The 20,805-nt window shown below is 39.7% G+C and overlaps 1 protein-coding gene across 1 annotated transcript in view; it reads right to left on the minus strand.

Moving 5' to 3' along the window:
- Positions 1 to 6,404: 6,404 nt before the first annotated feature.
- The window catches only part of PREP (prolyl endopeptidase), a 136,630-nt gene continuing 122,229 nt past the window's right edge, over positions 6,405 to 20,805 (minus strand). The window contains exons 11-15 of the mRNA XM_073675775.1: positions 19,878 to 20,014; positions 17,705 to 17,799; positions 17,147 to 17,278; positions 12,645 to 12,801; positions 6,405 to 6,985 (exon numbers count right to left, since the gene is read on the minus strand). Coding sequence (XP_073531876.1) covers positions 6,691 to 6,985; positions 12,645 to 12,801; positions 17,147 to 17,278; positions 17,705 to 17,799; positions 19,878 to 20,014 — 816 coding nt within the window. The 3' untranslated portion in view covers positions 6,405 to 6,690. The remainder of the gene's footprint in view (positions 6,986 to 12,644; positions 12,802 to 17,146; positions 17,279 to 17,704; positions 17,800 to 19,877; positions 20,015 to 20,805) is intronic.

A 20,805-nucleotide genomic window follows, 5' to 3' on the forward strand; every position in this document is an offset into this window, starting at 1 on the left:
ACCGAATGATAGCAGAGTAATATAAACTCAAATCCAGTGTCTTTTTTTGGGAGGTGTATTCCCATGCACCTTTTCACACCCACACATGGGTATACGCTTCCTGATTTTGGCTATTTGCTCTTGTCCTCCTTCTCCTCATCCTCCACCACCATATCACGAGGGTGAACGTGGTTCGTGATGCAACACCCACATAATCATAGTGTTTATGATGCCCGTAAAAATTTGTTCATGTATACCCCCCAGGGGTAAATTTTTGTCAGCCCATACACGTAGTACATGGGCATTACAAGTATAGGAGGCCCGCTCCTTTCTAATGGGAACATTTTTTTATGAGGCCCTCCTCCACGTCTCTTCCACGGGGCATTGGAGTGCCTCCAAATTTTTGGCAACCCTTGTATTCACTGCATAGGCAAACATAATGGGAGACCCACTTCCTAATAATGGGAACATTGTTTTCAGGAGGCCCTCTAACCTCCACGTCTCTTCCAAGGGGCATTGGAGTGCCTCCAAATTTTTGGCAACCCTTGCATTCACTGCATAGGCAAACACAATGGGAGACCTACTTCCTAATAATGGAAACATTGTTTTCAGGAGGCCCTCCTCTAAGTCTCTTCAAAGGGGTATTGGGGTGCATCCAAATTTTCAAAGTGATATTGGGGTGCGTCCAAATTTTGCGCAGCCCTGCATACGCAATAACAGTATAGGAGACCCACTCTTTAGTAATGGGAACAATAAAACATAACCAGCTGATGGCTCTCTAAGAATAGTGAGGGCCGACTGCTGGCCCTTTAAGAATAGTAAAGGCCGCCTGATGGCCCTATAAAAATAGGCTTTTTGACTTTCAGAGTCCCTCCTTCATAAATGAAACACGATGTGTCTGATGGTATCTCACACACCACATGGCCAGATAAGGTTGTAAAATGTTAAAATGAAAATTCCTGGTGAATGCACTTGTCATGGTTGAAAGCAATGCAAAAGTGAAAAAACGCATCAAAAACGCTACGTGCGAACATAGCCCAAGGTGTGGAGGAGCATTTTTGTTTTTGGTTATTTATTTTGCTTTATATACAAGTCATTACCCTGGAAAGGATGTTCCTTAACATATTTCCCAGGAAAATCCATTTTTGTTTTGTTTTGGTATGTTTTATTGTGAGTCCGTAAAAGTGGCGTAATACCTCTGACAACGTTGTTGACAGAAGTGACTTGGGAGTCAGAAATGCTTCCAGGGGTCTTCCCCATGTAATTTGAGCACTGTTCCTATCGATTTAGGCAATTTTTAGGCCTTCTGCAGACCGCAGGGGGGAGCCGCCTGAAAAATGCTCGAGTTTCCCATAGACTTACAGTACAGACCAAAAGTTTGGACACACCTTCTCATTTAAAGATTTTTCTGTATTTTCATGACTATGAAAATTGTACATTCACACTGAAGGCATCAAAACTATGAATTAACACATGTGGAATTATATACTTAACAAAAAAGTATGAAACAAGTGAAAATATGCCTTATATTATAGGTTCTTCAAAGTAGCCACCTTTTGCTTTGATGACTGCTTTGCACACTCTTGGCATTCTCTTGATGAGCTTCAAGAGGTAGTCACCGGAAATGGTCTTCCAACAATCTTGAAGGAGTTCCCAGAGATGCTTAGCACTTGTTGGCCCTTTTGCCTTCACTCTGCGGTCCAGCTCACCCCAAACCATCTCAATTGGGTTCAGGTCTGGTGACTGTGGAGGCCAAGTCATCTGGCGTAGCACCCCATCACTCTCTTTCTTGGTCAGATAGCCCTTACACAGCCAGGAGGTGTGTTAGGGGTCATTGTCCTGTTGAAAAATAAATGATGGTCCAACTAAACGCAAACTGGATGGAATAGCATGCCGCTGCAAGATGCTGTGGTAGCCATGCTGGTTCAGTATGCCTTCAATTTTGAATAAATGCCCAACAGTGTCACCAGCAAAGCACCCCCACACCATCACACCTCCTCCTCCATGCTTCACGGCGGGAACCAGGCATGTAGAGTCCATCCGTTCACCTATTCATGGTTGTTGGAATCAAAGATCTCAAATTTGGACTCCTCAGACCAAAGCACAGATTTCCACTAGTCTAATGTCCATTCCTTGTGTTCTTTAGCCCAAACAAGTCTCTTCTGCTTGTTGCCTGTCCTTAGCAGTGGTTTCCTAGCAGCTATTTTACCATGAAGGCCTGCTGCACAAAGTCTCCTCTTAACAGTTGTTGTAGAGATGGGTCTGCTGCTAGAACTGTGTGTGGCATTGACCTGGTCTCTAATCTGAGCTGCTGTTAACCTGCGATTTCTGAGGCTGGTGACTCGGATAAACTTATCCTCAGAAGCAGAGGTGACTCTTGGTCTTCCTTTCCTGGGGCGGTCCTCATGTGAGCCAGTTTCTTTGTAGCGCTTGATGGTTTTTGCAACTGCACTTGGGGACACTTTCAAAGTTTGCCCAATTTTTCGGACTGACTGACCTTCATTTCTTAAAGTAATCATGGGCACTTGTTTTTCTTTACTTAGAACTTGTATTATGGCAAGAAAAAAGCAGCTAACAGTCTATTCAGTAGGACTATCAGCTGTGTATCCACCTGACTTCTGCACAACACAACTGATGGTCCCAACCCCATTTATAAGGCAAGAAATCCCACTTATTAAACCTGACAGGGCACACCTGTGAAGTGAAAACCATTTCCCGTGACTACCTCTTGAAGCTCATCAAGAGAATGCCAAGAGTGTGCAAAGCAGTCATCAAAGCAAAAGGTGGCTACTTTGAAGAACCTAGAATATAAGACATATTTTCAGTTGTTTCACACTTTTTTGTTAAGTATATAATTCCACATGTGTTAATTCATAGTTTTGATGCCTTCAGTGTGAATGTACAATTTTCATAGTCATGAAAAATCTTTAAATGAGAAGGTGTGTCCAAACTTTTGGTCTGTACTGTACATTGGGCTCGTTGCTCGGGTCAAGCACCCAAGTATTCCAATGTGCTCGACCCGAGCATCGAGCACTCGAGCATTTTAGTGCTCACTCATCACTATTAACGATTCATTCTTTGAGCTCAGTTTGTTTCTTTATTTAAGAGTCCATTTATTATGTCAGGTCTCTGCACTTTTTGTGTTGAGGAAGAGACATAAGAAGGCTTGAAAGCTTAATTTATATTTTTGTTAGCCATTAAAAGGTATCATAACTACAAGATTATTATCTTGCTTTTATCACTGAGAGCAAGCTACAGTCCTATGAGCTCATCATAAATTAAGTCAGTGATGTAGGAGCTGAGCTTATGTGACACTGTCTTGATTCATGATGAGTTCATAGGACTGATGAGGCAGCAGAAACACTCACTCCTGTGATAAAAAAAGGAAATGTGTTACCTGAGGTAATGAAATGTGTTATTTCAGAAAGTAGCAGCTGTGAGCCCCTGTGTTTTGTCAGTATACTCACTTATCATAAGAGCCTTATGCTTCCTCGCCACCTGGCCAGGAGATGTGGTACTGCTCGGCATGGTCAGACACAGCCATTGCACAGTACACAAGAGCACACTTATAAGATTATCTCAGCATAGCATTTTTTTTTATTTGCATCCAATTGTAAAACTTAATTATTATTCCAAGATCAATTAATTAAAATGTACTTTGTTCATGGGACAATGCCTTTAAAGGGAACTGTGCTTTTAAGTAACTTTTTAGAATAAGCTGTTCTGTGTGTTCATTGGGAATAACATTATTTCTACCCATTATGTGACATATCCTACATACTTACCAGTTTTCCGTTTTGAATGCTCTACCTGTAACTTGCAATCTACTATTTGCTAAGAGGGGGGACAAGAGCTGCAATGATCTCTCCTACATACAGCATAGCAGACAGGTGGGTTCCTGCTCTTCGTTCACTTATTAGCTCACAGACACGAACTGCAGTAACATGTAGGACAATAAACAGCAGAGCTGAGCTGTCTTAATCTGTATCAAACTCTGCTGTTAGGTAAAACACTTGTTACAGAGCTCTGCACGATGTTCTTCTGTCTACCTCTGTATGTTCCCTTCCCGTTCTCATCCCTTCTCTATATAGGATAATGAGGTGTGTCACACGACACCTGCAGCCTTCTCCTCTGAGCAGGACAGACTTGAGCTGCTTTCTCACAGTGGATGGTGAGTTCAGGAGCTGGGGGTGCAGGAATAGTGTCTGGTAAGTGGGGAAAGAGGATGATTTCTCATATAAGATACATTACAAAGTTTCTTATAATTGTCAGTACTAGTGATCTATGTAAAGGTTGATGGAAGCACAGTTCCATTTTTATTATGCAGCACCTGAAGGATTAGCAAATTTACTGACTGCAGGTAAGAATAATTTGAGTTTTTAAAATGGTACCACATCTTTGGGTATTCTAATATATAGGCCCCTCAAAATCAGCTATGCCTGATTACAACTAACAGTTTTTCAGCTTCTATCTCCCAGGCAGCCAGTGTGGGGAGTATGGTCAGTACAGCTGAACTGACAGCACTATGAGAAACAACCTTTAGATGCATTTCTTAATGAGACAACACTAAGCGCTGATGTACTGTGTTAGTTGTAATCAAGCACAGCTATTCAGTGAGATCAGGAGACCATTGTAAGTCATTACATGTCTCGCACTGGTAACTCCCCCTTTCATTCAAAATAATCTCTGGAGGCAGACTCTCAGGGAGACTTATGTCCAGCCCAGCTCACTTACATATTGAGAAAAACGTGTATTTCTCTGGAATAAGACATAGGATCGCAAATATGAAGTATCATTTTATTCAAGTTTCTAAGACCTGCATGCCTAAATAGACTGCTTCGGTGGATTGAGCCTCTTGGCAGATTCTCCCATTGATCCTTTTGGTAGCTTTATCTTTTTTTTTTTTTTAATAAAATTTCAGATATTTTCATAAAAAAATGCAAAACACATCGACTTGAATTTACTGCTAACAAATAGTACAATATGTCACAAAAAAAAACTATTTCAGAATCACTTGGATATGTTGAAGTTTTCCAGAGTTACTACCGCATAACGTGACAATTCAGATTTTAAAAATGTGACTTGGTATTTAACCTGTTCAGGACTGGGCCATTTACCACGGTTCCTGACCAGGCACATTTTCGAGTATTTTCGTACAAGCAGTTTAAAATGTGTGTTTTTCCCATTTAATTATATTTTTACAACCACAATGGGCCACTAAAGTACATTTAAAAACGTGTTCTCTATTTTATAACAATTATTTTTAAATATATATGACAAGTTTCTTTTTATGGGGGGTGGGGGTGGGGATAGTAACAGTGATTTTGTTTTGACAGTAACTTTTTTTAATTTATTTTCTGCTATTTTTATATATTTATTAATTTATTTTATACAATGTGCCACCATAGGTTCTTTGAGGGGCATTTCAAAGTTTAAATATTTCTATTTTCATCCTACTTTCCTTGTAACTCAGGTTGGTATATTAGCCCCTGTTACAGAGGAAATGCAGCCTCTTGGCTGCATAGTAGAGCTGACTGGGTCTTCTATGATCCAGGAGCTCCTTCAGCCTCCATATACACAGGGATCATATAACAACAGTCTATGAAGGAAGCGTCATCAGCGCTTCCTATTACTGAATACACAGTTCATGTTCAGTGCTAGTTATACAGCGATAGAGAATACTACAGTAAATATACCATCTGCGCCTTCTCTATATGGATTCCGCAGCTAAATGACATTTTGGAATGTCACTCTAGAGTAGGATGTGGACCGCCCGGCATTTAAAAGTCTGTAGGCGACCTGGAAGCAGTTAAGATCAAAATTGGCTCAGTCACGTAGGTGTTAAATAATTTGATAAAGTATAGCGTCATTATAATTATAAACCCAATTAAACTATTAAAAACAATAACATGGCAATGCACAAGTAGGTAAATAAGTTGTGATTAACAGGTTTCAAGACATTTCAGCAGGTTATAGATAGTGTGCAAGGAGATGTGAGAAGAGCGTTTCAACGACAACTGGTTACTATTCCTTTTATCAATTGGGTGTATGACTGATTTGATAGAGTCAAAATATGAAAGAACACATCCACAACTTGTCACACCTATTAATGTATTTATATTTTTCTAGGAGGAGTAACAGGGGATAGGGAAAAACAATTGTAAGAGTTTCAAGGTTTTCTTTTTTAGATTATGGGGAATACAATTTACTAAAAAGACAAGTGAAGAGAGCCGACAGGCCCTTTTTACATTGAAGAAAATTGCAAAACTGCAAAAGTCAGTATATTACACCACCACGTGCATGGGTCATGTTTTGTCTTGTTGTCTAGTATCATTGACTTGCCTAATGTAGAACCAATTTTAAAAAAAAATTTAAGGAAACGTAACCCAAAGCAAAAACTGCAGAGATGAAAGTAAACAACAAAGTGGAAGCAAATATTTATTTGATATGTGTCATACACCTTTAAACTTCTCAATTGCAGTGGATTAAGTTTGCTTTAAGTTACTTGAAGGGGAGAACCTTCAAACCATATCACAAAAAAAGATATAGAATTTATAGCCTGATCTCAATTTCTCATTCATTATACCTCAAGTAATAGGGATACATACATTTAAATATGAAATTCATCTGATTCTTACAAAGGAATACACTGAAGTTTGTTATTTGACAGAAAAGCCCTTGTGTTAAAAACAAAATCCATTCAGTTTTACTTTATTCCACCCAGCTTAGATTTAGGCATTGTGCAATAAACGCAAACATGTCAGAGACTTCCTCAATCACTTTGGCAGTAGGCTTCCCTGCCCCATGGCCAGCTTTGGTGTCCACATGAATGAGAAGAGGATTGGTTTGCTTCGCACTGCGACCCACGATGTACTGTAGAGTAGCTATAAATTTTAGAGAGTGTAATGGAACAACTCGGTCATCATGGTCAGCCGTGAGCAGCAACATGGCTGGATATTGCTTCCCATCTCCTTCAGGCACCTTAATGTTATGAAGTGGTGAGTATCTGTAATGAAAGTTCAGAAATGACAAGAAATATATTAAAACACAGGTTATACAAGCTGACCTACAATATTCTGGCTTCACCGATACATACTTGCACCCAAATATGTGGCCAACGAAAGGAGACTATGGAATATCAGAACTGCTGGCCGATGGCGTCCTACAGTGCTCTATAACAGCCGCTGACCGTATTATTATTATTTATTTATATAGCGCCATTGATTCCATGGTGCTGTACATGAGGAGGGGTTACATACAAAATACAGATATCACTTACAGTAAACAAACTAACAATGATAGACTGATACAGAGGGAAGAGGATCCTGCCCTTGGGGGCTTACATTCTACAGGAACGGGGAAGGAGACAGTAGGTTGGGGGGGTTGCAGCAGCTCCGGTGTTGTTGAGGTGGCAGCAAGCAAGGTCATGGCAGGCTGTAAGCTTGTTTGAAGAGATGGGTTTTCAGGTTCCGTCTGAAGGATCCAAGTGTGGCAGATAATCGGACGTGTTGAGCTACAGAATTTCATAGGATGGGGGATATTCGGGAGAAATCTTGGAGGCGATTGGGCGAGGAATGAATTAATGTGGAGGAGAGAAGGAGGTCTTGGGAGGACCAGAAATTACGTAAGGGAATATATCGGGAGATTAGTTCAGAGATGTACGGAGGAGAGAGGTTATGGATGGCCTTGTGGGTCAGAGTTAGTGGTTTGAACTTGATACGCTGGGCAATTGGGAGCCAGTGAAGGGATTTGCAAAGGGGGTTAGCAGAGGAGTAGCGAAGCGAGAGATGGACCAGTCACGCAGCAGAGTTAAGTATGGACTGGAGGGGTGTGAGAGTGTTAGCAGGTAGGCCACAGAGGAGAATGATGCAGTGGTCGAGGCGGGAGATGATGAGAGCATGCACAAGCAGTTTAGTAGATTGAGGGTTGAGGAAAGGACGGATTCTGGAAATATTTTTGAGCTGGAGGTGACAGGAAGTGGCGAGAGCTTGGATGTGGGGTTTGAAGGACAGGGCAGAGTCAAGGGTTACTCCGAGGCAGCAGATTGCCGGCACAGGGGAAAATGTGATGTAATTTATTGGGATAGAAAGATCAGGTGGGGAAGATATGCGAGATAGGGGAAAGATGATGAGTTCCGTTTTGTCCACATTGAGCTTGAGGAAGCAGGAGGAGAAGGAGGATATGGCTGCTAGAGATGCTGGTATTCTGGACAGCAGAGAGGTTACGTCAGGGCCAGAGAGGTAGATCTGGGTGTCATCAGCATACAGATGGTACTGGAAGCCATGGGATTTTATGAGCTGTCCCAGGCCAAAGGTATAGATTGAGAAGAGTAGGGGTCCTAGGACTGAGCCTTGAGGGGCTCCAACAGAGAGGGGGCGAGGTGAGGAGATAGTGTGGGAGTGGGAGACGCTAAATGTGCGGTTAGAAAGGTATGAGGAGATCCAAGATAGGGCAAGGTCTTTGACGCCGAAGGAAGAGAGGATCTGTAGTAGGAGGCAGTGGTCAACTGTATCGAAAGCAGAGGACAGGTCAAGAAGAAGGAGTACAGAGAATTGTTTGTTAGCTTTGGCTGTAAGTAAGTCATTGGTGATTTTGGTAAGGGCAGTTTCAGTGGAATGGTGGGGGCGGAATATGGATTGTCTTATCGAAGAGAGAGTTAGATGAGAAGTGGGAGGAAAGTTCAGCGTGAACGTGTTGCTCAAGTAGCTTGGAGGCAAATGGGAGCAGCGATATGAGGCGGTAGCTGGACAAGTCGGTTGGGTCGAGGGATGGTTTTTTGAGGATGGGCGTGATTGTGGCATGTTTGAAGGCAGTGGGGAAGGTACCAGAAGTTAGTGATAGGTTGAAGAGATGGGTTAGGGATGGGATGAGTGTGGGGGTGAGGTTGGGGAGGAGGTGGGATGGGGTCGAGTGCACAAGTGGTGAGGTGTGATTTGGAGAGGAGACGAGTAAAGTCTCTTTCCGTGATGTTGGGAAGGGAGGTTATGGGGGAAGGGCAATGGTGTGGAAAACAAAGGGGTTGTGGTGGTCGGACAGTAAAGACTTGCAGTGTTTGGTCAATCTTGTTTTTGATTTGTGTGGCAAACTCCTCAGCAGAGATGACGGAGGTCAGAGGGGGCAGTGGAGGGCGGAGGAGAGAGTTAAAAGTGTTGAATAGCGGTTTGGGGTTGTAGGATAGGGAAGATATGAGGGACTGTAGCAGAGAGAAGACTAACAGAACATTTCTGCAATTTCTTTCAATATGAAAGATGAGGTTTAACAAAAAAGAAAAATCAGTAAGTCCGTCATGTTCTCAGCACTTGTTATCAGTCTGTACTAAACAAGGCCATCGAGCTATTTCTCACTGATACCTTCCTTCTACAGAAGAGAATTAAATGACAAACGATGTTGATTTTTTCAAGAAGCACTTTTATCATCCTGTCAACAAAATAACTTAAAAAGATCTTTTTAATAAGACTCTGAATAATAAAACATACATCAATCATCGCTTTTTATATCTGCTTGCCATTTTAATCTAACTTTAGATTATGTACATCTATCAATCTATACACATTATATATTTATTTGAAACTTTATTTCCTTGTTAAACATGGAGCATCCCAGTCCTTCCAGAAAATAATGGATCATATTCTAAATTAATTTGCAAAAGGAATAAAAGTTAGCTAAAACCTTAAAACATTTTTAACCATGTGACGTGAACTGTAACTCTCATAATCATAGAAAATTACAGAAGGGACAAAAAATAGCTGACTATATAATTTGCATAACAGAAACCATTTCTATGGGTGGATACATATGAGCACCCTTATCCACCTATCCAGACAAGGATTTATTTGTGAGTTACAACCAGTATCCTCTCACTTCCCCAGTTAAGAGGAGGCCTGTCTTGGCACATAGACAGGTGAGACACAACTGGGACCATCCATATAAAAGTTACTCCTTTTTGATCAAAAAATATTAACCAAACACATTAAGTTTTTAAAGTGTAGTAATAGTGGAATTCATGTATTCATTCACTGCAATGTGGTGATATATAGTGTATGTATATGTTTACATGGGAAATGTCTGCAATCAGCACAGATCACCTGTATAGCAAGACCACTTCTAGGACAACCCTTTCTCAATCTGAATGTTTGGCACTGATAAAATAAAAACACTTATATTCACCTCCCATGCCAGCACCTTTCTAGAGGTGTCTGTCCTCACGTTCCTGAGGCTCATGTGAGGTTGTTATGACACGCGAGTCCTGTGTCCAATCAGCGCTGGTGTCACTGTCCCCGCCTTACAATGTATTGAACATCAATATGAAGTCAGGGCTGCGGCTGCTCTCTCACTTCCTCTTGATGTTCGATTTGTCTGGAGACAGTGACGCTAGAGATGATTGGGTGCCAGGCTCACGTGTCATAACAACTGCACAAGAGTTCCGGGAACCAAGTGCTGAACCCGCTGGAACGGCGCCAGCATGGGAGGTGAGTCTAAGTGTTTTTATTTTATTGGTGAAAAACATTTAGATCGAGAAGGGGTTGTCCTAGTAGTAGACAACCCCTTTAGGTGTTTTTCCACTTCTTCGATCATTCGTGTGATCACATGTCTTGTCTCCTTACATCTACATTACAAATGATGGATAGATGCCGGTTTAAACGAGGTCATGTGCTGCGGACAAACAATCTGTCTACATAAAAGGATGATCAAAGATAAATGAGTGAATTATTGTTTGATTGCCGCACAGATTTATACTGGAAAATTATTGTGAACAATTGTTTTAACAAAAGTTCATTTAGATGATTATTGCCCAGTGTAAAAAAAACTAAGGGGCTGATTCATCAAAACTTTTATGTCATGAAAGCTGCCGTAAAACGCCTTGAAAAGTTGCTTAATTTTTGCACAATGCGGAGTTGTGCAAAATTTTGTGACTTTTGACATTTTCACACCAGTTTGAAGCAGATCTGCAAAATTGAGCGGAGCTGGGGAGTACCCGGAATGGGCCAGAGCATGGCTACACACGTCTGTGAAATTCATCAATAGTGACGGTGCCCCTGACTGGAGCAGCAGTTCTGGCGAGGCATGCCACTTAGACGATGGCCATCGTAATGAATCATCCCCTAAGACTTAATCAAATTATTGTTTGCAAATAGAGAAGATTTGGGCAGGGTCATATCTTTCCGGAAGTGGCAGATTTGCAAACACACATCAGCAAATCATCTAAAAAGTTGCAGAAAGTCATCTAAACAGCTTCAAGCCTCTCTGACTATACAAAAGATCATCCATCGTTCATGTCAACTAAGCTTACACAATAAGTAACTGGGCAAAATGCCATTAGTGGAATAATAAAAATTGGCAAGCAGCTACCATCCAAGTCTAACATCAATGTTTAGCTCACATCTCCAAAACCACCTGGATGATCTCCATACCAATTATATAATGGTCTGGGGACTCTCAAACTCTTTGGACAACACAGACCCCATGTCTCCATAAAAAAACAGGGTATTCCACAGTGAGAACATCTTACTGACAGTTAACGTCTCAGGAACTAAGAAATGTATTTATGTCCTGTACCAGAATAAGAAATAAGAGTATCTGCCCATCTGTCTGCCATCAGAAACTGAACACGAAAAAGGAAACAAAATACAAATCTACATCCAGGTTTTGATAGGGCAAAGAAAAGCCCCTGAAATCATAGTTGCTAACTACCTGCCTGTTCTGCACTGTGACAATCTTTTCTGGCTCAGAGTGGTCACGGACCGCTCCTGCAGAGATTCTCCTGCTCCCTGTGACATCACGTTGACAAAGCACTTCTTTCTCTTTCGCTATGCTCTGTTGACGGGGCGTTACTGCATACATAATGCTGATCAACAGTCAATTCCATGCTGCCTAACTGCAGTAAGCTGGATGTCAATCATCATCACATCAACTGTGATGCCCCTCACCTCTTTCTTTTCTGCTCTTTCGATGTGAAGTCAAAGGAATCCGGAGAGTCACTGCCTGAACTGGCAGAGATCGCCACCGGGCAGAACAGGCAGTTAGTCAGCAACTACCTGCTGGTAAGTTCTTGGCCCCATTGAAAAAAACCCCAAAAAAGTCCCATATAACCACTTTAAGTTTAAAGGTGTTGGTTACTCTTAAAAGTGAATGGTCAACTTTGATAATTTTCAGGTCATAAATGGCTCTTATGAAAGGGTTGTGGTACAGTTTGGAACATGCAAAAGTATCTCATATTGAAAGGATGAAAGGATTGTCTGAAACATGGATAAAATCTATGAAGAAGTGACAAATGGAATCCTAACACTGTATAATGTACTCGCTGTGACTCCACTATTTCTACATTCCTGGCACTCACCATCTGATCGCTCATATGCAATTTGTATACTTGCGATTGTGTGTCGTGTCGAAAACTTTTTTTTTTTTGTTTCTTTCAACTGAAACCATTATTACACGTCCTGGACCACACTATCTTGCTATGTTTACTCCTGTCTCTTTCTGTATTGTTCCATTTTGTATCACAATTGGAGAACACACTACATTGCATGCAACATATCCACCAAAGCTTTTCCATCTGCAACATGGAAATAACAGGACTTGTATAAGAGAAAAGATTCAATGATAACTTACTTTACTATCTAAAATAAAATATTTAGCAAGTCTAGAAAGAAATGTAAAATTCTTACTTGTATAGCCATTCAAAGTGTTCTTTATTGTCGGAGCACCCAAAGTCTGTGGTCCATGCATGACCAATAGTGAACTTGTGGAACTTCAACATATCCATCACACCAACTTGGGCAATGGCGCATCCAAAAAGCTCTGGTCTCTGATTAGCACACGCAGCTATAAAATAATATTAACACATATTTTATACATTTAGATGCCTCATAAATCATGCATTGAGGTAAATGCAGCAGATTAGCACTTCCCATCAGAAAATCCCCATCTCATTATCTGTACTATACCTTCCAGATTCATGTTCAGGAAATTGAGGAGTGCAAATGTATTGGGATCTTTTCCAACTCAATACTGAATGTAATTTGCAGCTTTCCTAAAACTTACTACCTCGTCCACAAAAAAACCCCAAAGTAAACAACAAATTCAACTACTGCTGAGTTGCAATAATGAAACATCTATAAAATATAGTAATATAAGTGGGACACATGCAGACAATTTATCTGTACAGATAACTAGCACAATATAAAGTGGTATTTCAATCTTCATGGCATTTGCTATGAAATAGATGTGATAGATCTTAGACCTGCACCTATGTAGACTTCTGGGTCCCTCAAAACCCATCCCACCTTGTATCTGTTGGGTGAAGCTTAAAAAAAATAAATAAATAAAAAGTAAGAAAGAATAGAGAAGTGGGAACACATCTGTGTAGCTTTTTCCATTCTGTTCTTTGGGAGAGGGACCCCAGTTCTCAAGATAAGTGTGACTCCCAGATGTGGGGACAATGAGGTACTGCCTCCCAAAGAACAGAATGGAGAGCAACACACGTGTACCTTTCCCATTACCTCTTCATTCCTTCCCTTCCTGGATACAGTGCCTGGCAATAGTTTTACCAAGCAGGATGGGGGTTGAAGAGATATCCATCTTTTAGATATTTGTGGCATATGCTATGCATAAATGACTATAATCGAAATACCCCTGTGGCTCACTAGTTAGCATTGTTGCTTTTCAGTGCTGGGGTCCTGGGTTCAAATCCCACCAATGACAACAAGTGCAAGCAGTTTGTATGTTCTCCCCGTGTTTGTGTGGGTTTCCTCCGGGTTCTCCGGTTTCCTCTCATACTCCAAAGACATACTGACAGGGAATCTAGATTGTGAGGTCTATAAAATGCTTTGGAAATTAATGGCGCCATATAAGCAAGTATAATAAATAATGTTCAATTTACAAGCAACAACATTTTATGTAGAGATATATAAATAAAGAGGCTGTATTGTACTAGATCTGGCGTTACGTTCCCAAAAAATGTAATATCTGTCTGATGAGGATTTAGGTGTTTCCAGCTTAACCCTTTGATTGATATCCATTCCTGGAGGAGAACATATTGGATTGCTTTACTTGCTGTTACTATACAGTGGATATAAAAAGTCTACATGCCAGGTTCTTGTCATGTAAAAAAATCAAATCAAGAAGAATAATATCAGAACTTTTTCTACTTTTAAGCTAAGTGCCCACGATGCAGAAATGCTCCGGATTTTTCCTGAGCGTTTCTGCATCTCCCTGGCAGAAAAAACACATGCGGATTGTACACGCGTTCTTCCTGCCAGGGACAAGCTGGAAATGAAGCATTTTGATCATGCGATTTCACATGCGGTTGTCAAGAACTTTCCAAGCGATTTTAGCATCACTTGGAAAGTGCTTGACAACTTGGTCACACTATATAAATCCATGCAACCGGCATGTTAAGTTAGTTAAAAAAAAAGAATAAAAATGGTAAAAAATAAAAAAAACATTATACCCACCTTCCGATTGCGCCCGATCTCCTTCTCCAATGCGTCCGGTCTTCCCGGTGTCTCGCGGTTGTGTAAAAGGACCTTCCATGACGTCATTTAGTCATGTGACAGGTCACGCGACCGCCGACGTCAGCAGTCGCTTGACCCATCACATGACTAAATGACGTCATGGCAGGTCCTTTAAGACCATCGCGAGCTGCCGGGGAGCCAGGACGCATTGCTATGGAGACCAGAGGCCATCAGAAGGTGAGTATAATGTATATATTTTTTTTAATTCTTTTTTTTTACAGGTACTATGGTACCGGGTCTGGAGGAGAGAGTCTCCTCTTCTCCAGACCCAGGTACCATCCGCACAATGAATCGCTTAATATCCGCATGTGCACATGTAGTCATGTGGATATTAAGCGATTCAATGCAAGTCAATGGCAGTGAAAACGCTGCGATTACGCAAAATAATTGGTAGTGCTGCGGATTTTTCAGCAATGATAATACGCAGCGGAAATGTTATCATTGGGGAACATTGCAGACCTTCTACCAAGCGATTTTTAAGCGTTTCTGCAGCGGAATTGCCGCTGCGGAAACGCTTAAAAAAAGCATAGTGGGCACACAGCCTTAATGTCACCCATAATCTGTACAAATCCATTGAGAAACACACAAATCATTTTGAGGGGCAAAATAAAAATAAAATAATGTGGTTGCATAAGTGTGAACACTTTTATAATTGGGGATGTGGTTGTGTACGGAATTAGCCAATATCATTTAAACTCGTGTTAGATAGTAGTCAGTACACAGCTGCCATCATTTACAGTGATTCGGATTAACCCCATATAAAATTTAGATGTTCTAGTATGATTTTCCTGACATTTTCTTAGTTGCAATTTACATCAAAAGCCATTGTCTGTAAATATGCTTGTGACAACGATCTCCAGTATTCTTCACATGACTGGCTTGTGGGATTGTAAGAAAAGGCTTCCGCCTTGAAACCTAAGAAAAAGATCCAAGTCTGGCCATGTTTTGCCAAAGCTTACATTAAGTCTTCCAAAAACATATGAGAAAAAGTGTTATGATCTGATGAGACCGAGGCTGAACTTTATAGCCATAATTACAAAAGGTATGTCTGGTGCAAAGCTAACACTGCCCATCACCAAAAGAACACCACACCAACAGTGAAGCATGGTGGAGGCAGCATTATGTTTTGGGGATTATTTATGGCCATTGAAACTTAGCTGGAACTCGAACTTTAGTCAATGTGAAGGGAATTATGAACAGTTCCAAATATCAATTTTGCATCAAAATCTTTAGACCTCTGCAAAAAAGCTGAAGATGAATTCCACCTTACAGCATGACAGTGATCCTAAGCATATCTCCAAATCAACAAAAGAATGGCTTTGCCAGAAGAAATGGGTTTTGAAATGGCCCAGCCAGAGTAGGCAAGGATTGGCAATTCTAGATGTTCCATTCTGATAGACTCCTACTCAAACAGACTGAATACTGTTATAAGGTAAAACACTACTACAAGAAATTATTGGTTTAAGGGTGCGCATATTTATCACCAAAAAATAATTCTTTTTTTTTCAATTGAATTGTACAGATTATGGGTGACACAAAGTGGAATAAGTTCTGAAATGATTCTACTTGGTATGACTTTTATACATTACAAAAATCATGCATTTTAACAGGACTGTAGACTTTTTATATTTTTTCCATTTGTATGTGACTGAAGAGAAAATTATCTAATAGAGAATCATGGGCAATTTGTAATTTGTGTTTTGTACAATGAATTGTTATATATTTCAACAGTCGCAGTTTTTATTTTTTAAATTTCTGATTATGTGAAAATGGACTTGTATTTATGAGAAATAATTCTATGGATGCTAATAATTATCAGAAGAATGAAATATTAGCACAGCTTTTATAGCTTTTACATATTAGGAATGTATATATCCAGGCCAGATTTCAGATGAAAGGAAAAGGGCAATGCCTACCCTTGTACATATATTACTGATAAAGGACAGAACAATGAAAATGAAACCACAAGGGAGCACAAGGATCCTTGAGCTTGTCTCCTAGTAATAAAGATAGAAAAATCTTTGCAGTAAATGTCAGATCTGGAAACATGTGTAGGTCAGCTGCTAAGATGGCAAGTAATTCTGTCCTACAGAAAATATAGGTCTTTTCCCAATAGAATTAGCCCATTTCTAAGTATGAAGTAGTGTTCCCTTATAGAAAAAAAAAGTGTGTATATGTGTATACACACACATATTTTAGCTGTACTCTTATAGAAACACACCCACATTTTTTTGCCTAAAGGTACAGCTAGTTTATGTATATAAACAGCATATATTTATACATATATAGTTTGTAAATTTTACATATCTATACAATAATATACAGCCAAACCATAAGAGTTTTCTAATGCGTTACGTCCCTGATGACCATTTTTACTTTGTTCTGAAGAAGCATCTAACAATCTAACCGAACGTGCTCGAGTGGAGTAAATAACGCTTTTTCCATGTGGAGCAAGGAAAAACAGCTGTGAACCCTAGTGGATTAATACAAGATACACATGTGATCTTAAAGTGACATCAAAGCGTCCAATGATTCCCAATGCAATAGAAATAAAGTACTCATACAGACATTGTATTATAGGAAGAGAGCTATAGTGGATACAGGAAGCTAATATAATCCTAACAGCATAGGTTAATCAAAAGTAAAGTACATACCAACTAAAAGGCCACCATTTGATCCTCCATTGATAGTAATTTTCTCTGCACAGGAGTAGCCTTTCTTCACTAGATATTGAGCCGCACACTGGAAATCATCAAAACAATTCTGTTTCCTACCCATTATAGCAGCTTTAAAGGGAAAAAAAGAAAAGAGCGTAAGTAAAGCCTTACATGAATGTTATAATTTAATCCTATTGACTTTAATGCAGTTTAGTCTAGGTTATAATTTAGGAGATCAATGAGGAGATCAGACTCTGTCATTAAATGTTTCATGCTGAGAAAAGTGCTCTAAGCTATTGTGGGGGCGTATTCTTTTTTCCCCTGCATGTTGCTGCTTGCTGATGATTGGTGAAGGTCTTGCAGGGGTAGATGTACATATCCTCAGTGATAAATGTCTGTTAGATTTTCAACACAGACACTATGGGAGGCAAACAATGCAACATTTTTATTGGAACCCAACGGTAAAAAGTGATTTTTAGCCCAAAGCACATGCATTTAATGTCTCTAAAGTACTCCATAATTCATATTCTTTCTATAGTAAAAAGTAACACTAACCTTTATGCCAGGTTTCGCCATACTCTCCTCCACCTCGGATATTTGCAATAGCAAGAATGCCACCTAAATGTCTTACGAATATCAACCTGGAAACACTGGAAGTAGACAGACAAAATAATATGTGGACAAATTCAGAACAGACCTTTATTACATTTGATTTTTTTCTAATGTTTTACCATCTTTAAAAGCAAGTATTGTGAAATAATCCTGCAACTGACATCAAATGTCTTCAACATACATAAAAAAATATAAAGATTTAGGCTACATTCACACAACTGCATGACACATTCATGTGCTGTCCATATGTTTTCTCGGACACCACACAGCCCATAGAGTTTTATGGATCTACACATAAATCAGTGAAAAAAATGGATCCATGCATGAGATCCGTGAGACTCGGAGCAGCTCCTATACTGATCTATGTTTGGGGATCAGACTCGGCCATCAACACTATGGGAAGCTGTGTAACAAGGCTTCCGTTTTGTCTCCTTGTCTCATGACATCTATTGCTTAGTGTTATATTTGAATAAAAACATGACCTTTCAGGGGTCTTTTGTATTGGCTTTAAAGCAAGTACACCTCTTTAGTGAAAAAATAATGGATGCAATATGGATGAGACAATAGTGAAAATTCCTCCCAGATGGTAACATTAGGATGTGTGAATGTAGTATTCTCATTTACAAGATGGGATCCATACCATCCTCTCCACATGTTTAGTATTTCCATAAGGAAAAAAAACAGAAGACACCAATCTGTACTGTGTTGTTTTAAGTGATGCCAAGAGATCACAAAAAAGAACCTGAAGAGAGTTTCCATATATATAACCAAATCTTTACAGTCAGAATCTACACTCTACAAGGGCATAGATACTGCCGCCATGACTTGTTTAAAGGCTATCTGTACTCTTAAAATATAAAGCTCATCAGATTTTAAATTAGATGTGACTCATAATAAATTACATTTTCTAATACACATTTTGACTTGTTTTTCTAATTCTCTTGAACTCAAAGAAAACTACACAAGTGATGGCGCTGTAACCACTCCCCCTCCGCCTTGACTGACATCTCTGCAGGGTGTGTGTGCAGAGCAGGATGTCAATCACACTGTCGCGAGCGCTAATTGATACAGGCCCAATGACTGGAAGCGACCGGCTGCAGGGAGAATATAACTTAATTTTCTCCCTGTAGCAACTCTTAGACTGCCGAACATGTTTAAATCGGTATATACTTGCAGATATCACTATGTCTAAGTAAATATGTTTTATTTCTTTTTGCTGACAGCTTTGCTTTAAAATGCTTTTTTTCTCCACTAAATACATCAAAATGTATGATCACTCTGGGGGCCTGAATTATGGGATTCATACCGATCCTGAGAACAGTAGTCCTCAAAGCCCTGTGTGGAGCAGTAATGCACATGTAAGACCACCACTCTATTCATTGCTACAGTACAGACTGAATGGCTATTTTTGTGCGTCCCATAAATGTGAATTGAGCGGTTAGTCACGCATGCACACAACGGCTTCATTCACAAAGGGAACACGGGATCTTACATTAGAAGCATGATTCCAGCGATGCAATAGAAAAAAACAAAAAACGCTGGAGTGGTGCTTTAAGTTTTGAGGTCAGGTTACAGAAATGGAAGTGTTCTATATAGATGAGTCTTCCTTTAAGTTTTATCTTTTGTAGTACAAAATGGCACAATAACAAAACAAAAAAACATATCTGACAGATGCTGTGTCAGCCATCTGTCCCCAGTCTCCTTAACAAATCTATACATTTTCTGTACACCTTTTTTTTTTTTTACTGGATATCCCAACATACAGTACACATCTGTTAAGTGACTCTAACAGATGACACTCATTGGCCATATGTCCCTATAGGCTCAGATGTTAAAAAAAAATTACACATTTAAAATAGACGTGTTTATACTAGTTGGCATGAAAATGTTTTTGTATCATGAGAAATCAGAGTACCTAACAAAATGCAGGCCAATAAAGATGGACACATCTATAACGCTTGATTCCCTATGGTTGTGCAGCAAAGGAACTGATCAAAACTATCAATATATTCTTCATACTGGCATTCTGACTTTAATCTCATTCAGAACACATTCTCCCTTGCATCCGTGCACTATCTGTATCCGGGACACTGATAAATCAATGTAAAACTCTTACCTGTAACTTGGGGTGATAGATATGTTGAAACCACCATAGCCATACAAAAAGGCAGGGTGAGAACCATCCAAATTAATGCCCTTTTTATGAACAATAAACATTGGTATTTGGGTCCCATCTTTGCTAGTGTAAAAAGCCTAGAAGAAAAATAGAATATTACACTTTAAAGGGATTGTCACTACTTTGATATTCATGACCTTTCCTTAAGATTGGTACTCAAGGTGTCTGACACCTGGCATCCCCATTGATCATCAGTTGTCAGCCCAAGCCAGACGTAGACAGGGCATGGAGCGGAGCAGCTTGGCTCCGTACACTGTTTTGTGGCTAGGGCCACGGTTCTTGCACTCCTCTCACTGTGGCACAATTGGAGGTAGAGCAGGTACACTGGGAAGACTTTACTCACCCCTATTCAAACTTGGTAGATTTATACATAAAACATGCTATAAGGATCAAAGAAATCTTTACAGCACTGATCAGCATCTGTTAGGCAATTATAATAGTATTTTTATAAGTCTATTTTATAAGTCTATAATAGTAATTTTGCAAATTACATTTCGAGCATTATAAGGAAAAGAAAGAGTTTGGTCACTTTTTAAGACATAAAAGTAGATTAAAAACCACAAAAAAAACCAAAACAAAACAAAGCAAAACAAAACTGTAAAATGATTAATGCACTAAAAACAAACCCGATGTTAAAGTGTACTTCATGTGGCTCTCAAATAGGAGTACCATTAGATTCAGAGATATTGCTAAGACTAGCATTTCATACACTAGTCTAAACTCAAAAGGCCGGCTTCATCATTTGTGTTTTTTTAAAGTCATATTTCTTTTTCTAACTTGAGGCATTCATTCATTGACGAATTTTTGCCCACAAGGGTCATAAGTTTTGTGCAAAGTAAAAAAAAATGATCTTTTTTCTTTCTTTGAC

Source organism: Phyllobates terribilis, unplaced genomic scaffold (assembly GCF_046119375.1).
Source record: "Phyllobates terribilis strain yellow unplaced genomic scaffold, ASM4611937v1 Scaffold_3__8_contigs__length_932513732, whole genome shotgun sequence".
Taxonomy (NCBI): domain Eukaryota; kingdom Metazoa; phylum Chordata; class Amphibia; order Anura; family Dendrobatidae; genus Phyllobates; species Phyllobates terribilis.